The sequence below is a fragment of the Schistocerca piceifrons genome, chromosome 5 (assembly GCF_021461385.2).
Source record: "Schistocerca piceifrons isolate TAMUIC-IGC-003096 chromosome 5, iqSchPice1.1, whole genome shotgun sequence".
Lineage (NCBI taxonomy): Eukaryota > Metazoa > Arthropoda > Insecta > Orthoptera > Acrididae > Schistocerca > Schistocerca piceifrons.
In genome coordinates, this window is record NC_060142.1 from 103,598,199 (window position 1) to 103,606,687 (window position 8,489).

The 8,489-nt window shown below is 43.0% G+C and overlaps 1 protein-coding gene across 1 annotated transcript in view; it reads left to right on the forward strand.

Moving 5' to 3' along the window:
* Positions 1–2,765, forward strand: part of LOC124798765 (CDC50 family protein chat-1-like) — a 28,374-nt gene extending 25,609 nt beyond the window's left edge. The window contains exon 3 of the mRNA XM_047262294.1: positions 2,562–2,765. Coding sequence (XP_047118250.1) covers positions 2,562–2,765 — 204 coding nt within the window. The remainder of the gene's footprint in view (positions 1–2,561) is intronic.
* Positions 2,766–8,489: the final 5,724 nt, after the last annotated feature.

Below are 8,489 nucleotides of genomic sequence, written 5' to 3' on the forward strand. Positions count from 1 at the left end.
TACCGTCGAGTATCATTAATAAGATTGGATGCAGTGGTTTTCCTAGAAGCTTCGGTCAGTTAAGTTTCTACTCACCACTTACCTGTACGTTACGTGTCTACGTAGTTATCGGGCGTTACTTCATAAAGATTGCTTTCTTTGCGTGTACTATCAGTGTCTTACTAGATTCCCCTACAATCCGGAGGCGGTGAAACTTCTAGAAACTGAGTGAGGATATATATAGGACCGAGTAAAATTCGGAACATTTTTTTTTTCTAAATAGTTATCCTCCTGCCAATTACTTAAAAACAGGGATTGATAGCAAAATAAAAATTGTTAGTTTTTAATTCAGGTTTTATTCGTAAATTGTTGATTTTTAAATGAACCAGAGGGACGGTCTAGTAAAAATAGGGAAAAAATACATATTTGTCATATAGCGCTAAAAAGTTCCATTTCCTCAACAAAAGGGTAAAATAAAAATCGTATAAAACATGTTTCTGTTATCCATATACAACTTTCACATCTATCGCAAATAGCAGGAAAATCTTGCCATCGATCACGATTAAGAACGTTGTATTGAGCACAAATTAACAAAAATATTATATACATTTCCATGTCTGCACTTGTAAACTGCACCTGCATCAAAGGTAATTGCTTTGGTTACACCAAAGCGCGGACGTTACGCGATCATTTACATTTGATTACTTATAAAATGCAGTTTATATTGTGTGAAGATATAAAATACAGAATGGACTAACACCGAATGACGTGCTCTAACTGTGTCCAAAAGAAGCAGCCAAACAAACAAAATATCAAAGCGAAGTAGTCGGTCCCCGGTTCCTCGCTTACACATTCATTTATGTTCCTTTCCTTATTAATGCTACTGGTAAACTTACGATTCGTTATGTCGTTTATGTAGCGTAGCAAAACTACCAAAAAATAGTTCTGGTTGAACGGTACTGTACATTATACGAATGAGTCAAAACAACGACCCGTGTGGATAACCATGCGTGTTAAAGCGGCGCTTCCGGGAGCATAAGGTGCGCTGACCCACTTACGAAGCCACCCACCGGATTATGGACGATGGTCGATGAGCCGATGAGCCTAGATATGGTTTTCAGGAGGTTTCCCACATTCCACAAGGTGAATAACAGGCTGGTACCCAAGACCCACCGCACCTGCACGATTCGCAGACATTTAGAAACTTCCACTCACGTCCACATGATTAACACACCACGTTTAAAAGTTGTGGTAGACATTTTCCGTTCTGGAGAGTGGGGAGGGAGGGGGGTGGAGGGAGAAGGGTAGTAACGAGATGGCGACAGAGGACGGGCATCCGTGCACTCCTCAAGCTAACGACGAAAAATCCGTTGGTAAGTGCGCCGGAACTTTGCCGATGTGGGACAGAGAATGTGTCGAAGTAACAATATTTGCTTGAATGTGCAGTACTCCCCAGGTTTCCCTTACGTCAAAGTGCCGGGTGATCAAAAAGTCAGTATAAATTTGAAAACTGAATAAATCGCGGAATAATGTAGATAGAGAGGTTCAAATTGACACATATGCTTGGAATGACATGGGGTTTTATTAGAACCAAAAAATAGAAAAGTTCAAACAATGTCCGACAGATGGCGCTTCATGTGATCAGAATAGCAATAATTAGCATAACAAAGTAAGACAAAGCGAAGATGATGTTCTTTACAGGAAATGTTCAATATGTTCACCTTCATTCCTCAACAATAGTTGTAGCCGAGGAATAATGTTGTGAACAGCACTATAAAGCATGTCCGGAGTTATGGTGAGACACTGGCGTCGGATGTTGTCTTTCAGTATCCCTAGAGATGTCGGTCGATCACGATATACCTGCGACTTCAGGTAACCCCAGAGCCGGTAATCGCACCGACTGAGGTCTGGGGACCTGGAAGGCCAAGCATGACGAAAGTGGCGGCTCAGCACACGCTCATCACGAGTCTAACAATATGGAGTGAAGCGCCATCCTGCATAAACATCGTACGTTCCTGCAGGTATTTATCAGCCAGGCTGGGGATGATGCGATTTTCTAACATATCGGCGTACCTCTCACCCATCACGTTAGCAGTTGCTGTTCGGCGCCATCTGTCGGTCATTTTGTGGACTTAGTTTTTTTTTTTTTTTTTTTTGTTCTAATAAAACCCCATGTTATTCCAAGAATGTGTGTCAATTTTTACGTCTCTCTCTACATTATTCCCTGGTTTATTAAGTTTTCAAATTTATACTGACTTTTTGATCACTCGTTATTGCAGAGGGAAACGCCGGCAAGTTGGTTGGGTTGATTTGGAGGAGGAGACCAAATTGCGAGGTCACCGATCTCATCGGAGTAAGGAAGGAGTCGGCTGTGCCGTTTCAAAGGAACCATCCCGGCATTTGCCTGAAGCGATTGAGGGAAATCACAGGAAATGTAAATCAGGATGGCCGGATGCGGGACTGAACCGTCGTCCTCCCGAATGCGAGTCCAGTGTGCTAGCCACTGCGGCAACTCGCTCGGTAACGCCGGCAAGTAGTGCTGCCTGTCCCTCCCTCACCAGTGCCGCCCCGCCTGTGTGCAGGTGGCGTCGTTCAGCGGCAGCAAGGTGTTCATCGTGACGTCGACGACGGTGGTGGGCGCGGGCAACCAGTTCCTGGGGGCGGCCTACGTGACGTGCGGCTGCGTCTGCATGCTGCTGGGGGCCATGTTCGTCGCGCTCCACCTGCGCTACCGCCAGGCTGCCGCCTTCATGGTCACCGTCGAGAGGGAGACGCCCTACCTCTGAACGGCGCGCCGCCACCTGGCAGCCACAACTAGCGTCACGTACCAGACGTGTGAGCGCGTCTTAGCCAATCCCCTGGTTGTACGAGAGGGTGTGTTCCAAGCCTGCAGTGATTTTCGCACGAAGAGGAAAATATTTCTGGGACATTCCGTCCCTTTTAAAGTATGGAGTATCTCATTCACATGGTGCAATATTTTTTGTGATGGTGCTTCAAATTGACACTGCCGGTTTAGCCACATTCTTCACCAAATGAGCCCACATCTTCTGCTTTCGGGAAGTAACCATTTTTTGGATGAACTGTAATATTCCCTAATTTGCTTTCAGAATTTCTTTCTTGCCACATACTCTTGCATTCGTGCAGCATACCTTCACTTTATTCTATCAACAGCGATATTCTTTTTATGCATCATGTGCCGTGTTTGCAAAATAAGATGAATTGGTGGTGATTGAGTTCCATTTATATGTGAAAAAATTTAATTAACATCCCGACCTTATTTCCGTCTAGCGTAAATACAATTCAGTTCAATTGTCGTCCTTCCTGATCGAATTATTTGCCTTTTTACTTCCTGTTTAGCTAACTAGACGTACAAGATCATCTCTGCTCAGAGCGAGGTCACTCGTTCCTTTGCCTTATATTCCGATGGTGGCCGAAAACGTCAGTAATGAGGTGCCATCCTCGTTTGCTTTATTAAAAATCCAATGTAGCCCATGGTAGTAAACTGTCTTTCTGTTGGACAATTTCTGTTTTCGTGATAATTTTTTCCACGAAGTAGCCCTCTTAGGTGGAAAACGTAAGTAAAAATGCGTTGCATGAATGAATGCATTACTAAGTCGTTGACTGAGGTTACAAATGGTACTACACGCAGACAACGCAGAAAGAAACTATTCTAAATTAAGCGATAAAAACTCTGTTGTTGTTAGAAAGACTTAGAAACGTTCACGTTACCGAGAACTGATTGATGTGAATGGATGCCCCATTGACTTGCCAGTTTCGACGCAGGCAGCTACGCTCCTGGGAAATAACAAGACTGTGTGAAATGTCTCACAGCTACATATGAAACAGACTGTGAGGACTGTACACAGTACTCGTTCTAAGACGCGCAAAGAGAAAGTCATAAAAGAAGGCCTTTTTCATTAATGTTATATTTACGAAGTTAATCGATTATCCTGTGTTTGATATCAGTGTTGTTCTTGTGATTCATTCCTCATATGTCAACTGTAATATATTTTTCGGTGTTGACCCAATAAACCAGCAGTCTCTAGTTGGTTTTTCCGTTTAACTTCATTCTTGAACGTTTAATTGTCAATCTTACATGCTTCACATCTGTAATATGTACAATATGCAAACAATGATTTTGTTAATTAAATCTTCTTGCCATTAACTTAAATAATCGTCGGATTGTAAAGAAACATTGGACGTATTGTGCTGTTCCCGGCAGACTATTTTTTCTCAGTCGCGCGATTCAGTGACAAACTTATGACAAACAGTCATATGTTCGCCATTGAATCGCACTGCGCTACACTTATATCGCGACGATCGAAGATGTCAAATTTGTTGAAATAAATAAAACACATGACACCTAAAAAACGGGTACAATAAATGAAACATCGTATACGATATAAAATGTACTTGTAGAGCACACGCTGTGCATTCCCTATATACAGCGACCAAAGGCACCGGGGTTGACACACGCCTGTACTCGTTGACAATTGTAATCGTCGTAAGCAATGTTGAATGAAATTGGTCTATACTGGTGCCTTCCTGTGCAAAAAACGCTCCCTGGCTGAATGGTGGAACGGAAAAGCAAGTAAAACAGGCAATAGTTGAAAGATCGCTGGAGCAACGAAGGCTACTCAGCCACTGGGAACCAGTGCAGTCATTCCCTCATAGTTATAGTCCTGTATCGTTCACGTCAGTCTGAAGTAAAAATATGGAACATGTTATACGCACTGAGGTGACAAAAGGCGTGAGATAGCGGCACGCACATATACAGACGGTTGTAGTAACGCATACACAAAGTACAAAAGGCGGAGCTGTCATTTGTATCCAGGTGATTCATGGGAAAAGGTTTCCAACGTGATTACGGCAACACGATTTGAATTAACATTCTTTGAACGCGGAATGGTGCATAGAGTTAGACGCATCGGACATTCGATTTAAGAAATCGTTAGGGAATTTAATATTCCGAGATCCACGTGTCAAGACTGTGCACAGATTACCACATTTCAGGTATTAGTTCCCATCACGGGCAACGCAGAGGTCGACGGTGTTCACTTAACGACAGAGAGCAGCGACGTTTACGTGGAGTTGTCACTGCTAACAATCAAGCAATACTGCGTAAAATAACCGCAGAAATGAATGTGAGACGTACGACGAACGTATTCGTTAGGACACTGCGGCGAAACTGGGCGTTAATGCGCTTTGTTAGCATACGACTGTCGCGAGTGCTTTCGGTAACAGCACGACATCGCTGCCACTCCTCCCCGGGAGCTGTGTCCATATCGACTGGACCCTAGACGACTGGAGAACCGTGGCCTGATCAGATAAGCCCCGATTTCAATTGGTAAGAGCTGTGGTGGGGTTCGAGTGTGGCGCAGAACCTGCGAAGCCACGGACCCAAGTTGTCAACGAGGCGCTGTGCAAACTGGTGGTGGTTCCATAATGGTGTGGGCTGTGTTTACATGGAATGAACTGAGCCCTCTGGTCCAATTGAACCAAGCATTGATTGTAAATGACTACGTTCGGCTACTTGGAGACCATTTGCAGCAGTTCATGGACTTCGTGCACCCAAACAACGACGGAATTTTTGTGGATGACAATGCGCCATCCGGATACCCTGGCATGAATCTCATCGAATATTAATGGCATATAATGGAGAGAGGTTAGTTCGTGTACCAAATCCTGCACCTGCATCACTGTCGTAATTATGGACGAGTATAGAGGCATCATGGCTCAGTATTTCTGCAGGGGAGTTCCAACGAGTTTTTGAGTCCATGCCACGTCGGGTTGCTGCGCTATACCGGGCATAAAAAGGTTCGACATGATATTAGAAGGTATCCCATGTCTTTTGTCACATCAGTGTATAATATATGTTTATTCAAGCCGCTACACAAAACTTGATTTGAATGGATAAGAGACAGTGACATTAGGGAGGACTCAATATATCCTGCATAAGAAACAAAATTGAGGACAACAAAAGAAAATAGAGCGAATACCTCGTCAGAATTATATACGTCAGGTTTCGTTGAACAGTTGTAATCCGATGGACCGAAGAAGTCTGGGAAATCGGAGGAGGAGATGGTCAGCAGCCAAAGGTTTGATATCTGAATTATCGAAGAAGAGGGTTATAATTCAGTTCTGGCAGATTATATCCATATCACAATACTTCAGTTTTCCATGAAATTGTGTGGGGTAGAAGACATGCATCAGTTGGCATACCGTATTCGTATGACAATCTCAAAAAGATTGTTGTTATCACAAGCGCAGGAGTGTGGCGAACATCATCTGAATACGGTTAATACCTGCTCCATTGGTAGCATTTTTAGACATTCTCAGTCAGGGCTGAATAGTTGTACGTAGCGAAATCTTGTCACTCTTCATCTTGCACAGTGACATACTTTCAAGAGCGACACCTACATCAACAGCCATAAAGTTGGTACTATCACGAAAGTCAGTACACTGCTACGTAGACGCTTTTGCAGTATTCCTTCTCTGTAAGCGTCTATCGCGATTTGACGGAGAATCGGTGAACCACGTACACTATCAAATAGTTCAAATGGCTCTGAGCACTATGGGACTTAACATCTATAGCCATCAGTCCCCTAGAACTTAGAAGTACTTAAACCTAACTAATCTAAGGACATAACACAACACCCAGTCATCACGAAGCAGAGAAATTCCCAGCCCCGCCGGGAATCGAACCCGGGAACCCGGGCGTGGGAAGCGAGAACGCTACCGCACGACCACGAGCTGCGGACACGTACACTATCATATCGAACTAATTTACAGGTCTGACATATGGGTTACTTCTGACATTTGACTATTTTGAACATGCGGAATTCGCCCGTCGTTACAAAATTTACTTAAATCTGATGTTCTCTGCTCGACTGATCGGTTGTGTCGGGCACGTTAACCAACTGGCACACATGCCTCACGTTCCTCAAACAAACATTTGAATCTAAAACGGCCATCACGTAAAATCGTGAGCAGAAACGTTAAGACGAGAAAAAGGACTAATCGACTGAAAACACCAAGGCATCCTCTGAAACTCTATACGTTTTACAGATGCTTTAAAGTTGATCGTGTTTGTATTTCATAATTTATACAATATTAAAGTGTTTAAATATATTTACATATTTAGGCTTCAATAATAACTTAATTTAGTTGTGTGTTAAACTTAATAGTCTTTTTTTTTCATTTTATAACGAGCAAACTATTCAAACCAATATTCAATTATAAATTTGGCTTAACAGTCTGAAGGACGCTGACAAAACAAGCATTACTTCGTGCTATCATATTTTATCATTGCATTTCTCTCAGTACTTAGGGGATGAGACGACCATCCAGAACATATGTTACATTACTACGTTAAGATTCTAAAATCCACGACGCAAGTATTACGTATTTTGCACGATATTGCTGACGTTAAGCTCTTGGATTAACAGAAGTGTTTGCTGTCCATTGCTGTTGGTGGCTTCAGCGAGTAGTGCGACGGAAGTAGCAAGACGCTCTCACAGCAGTTCTTTACCTCCGAACAGACCGGCACACGGACACGAAGTCAGTTCTGAGCCAGGCTACGTTCCAGTTGACGTCTAGTCCACAGCAAGCAACGAGAAGATTTTGTCTGCCGACAACAAGAGTTAGACACAACCAGTTAGAGGCTGCAAGTCCTTGCATGTCTAAGTGAACTTTATCTTTGAACAGTGCTACGAGAAAGAGTTTCTACTGAACGAACAGTGCTACGAGATAGAGATTCTATTGAACAGTGCTTCCTGTTATATTTCTAACGCCAATCTATTTCCTCAGAGCTGTTAGACTGGTTATACCAATGTGTGTGAATGTAGCTACACTCTGACTCACAGTGACAGAAAAGAAGACGTTGCATAACAAAAGATAATTGTTCATTTTGACTGTAAATATATTTCAGTTCTCACATTTTACACGTGCACTAATCATCTCATTTATCATCTGTTAACAAACCAATTCATTTGTGACAACCCGTCACCATAGCAACAACATTCACAAATGATGAATTAATACTTGTTTTAGGCTGGTATCAGGATTGCAGCAACTTATTTTGCATTATACAGTCAGTGACAGTGCACAGCCAAACGTTGAGCAATTGATGTGACTGTAGGCTTTCCCGGCGTATAGACCCTACTGCTGGTGAGGGTTTCTCGGGTCTCCAGCCTGGTGATAGCGTTGATATATCGCGAGGTTTCAGGAAGTGTCATACTACCTATCTTCTTACCCGAGAAACGTTCATTGAGCAACTGAGTTACTCGTGTTGCTCGCCAGACGCCCACCCGATCTCCGAGTCGGCTGCTTCCTACAACCTGGAGTTCAGCAAAGAACTTTTCTCTCCGTCTGTCTTCCATGAGCATGTATGCACATTCCACCTACGTGAATTTTACTTTCAGATCAGTCATAATTGTGTCTGCCACTTCATTCTGACTCATATTGTATTTGCTTAATTTCCTATTACTCCTTGTTGTTTTCAACGTCTG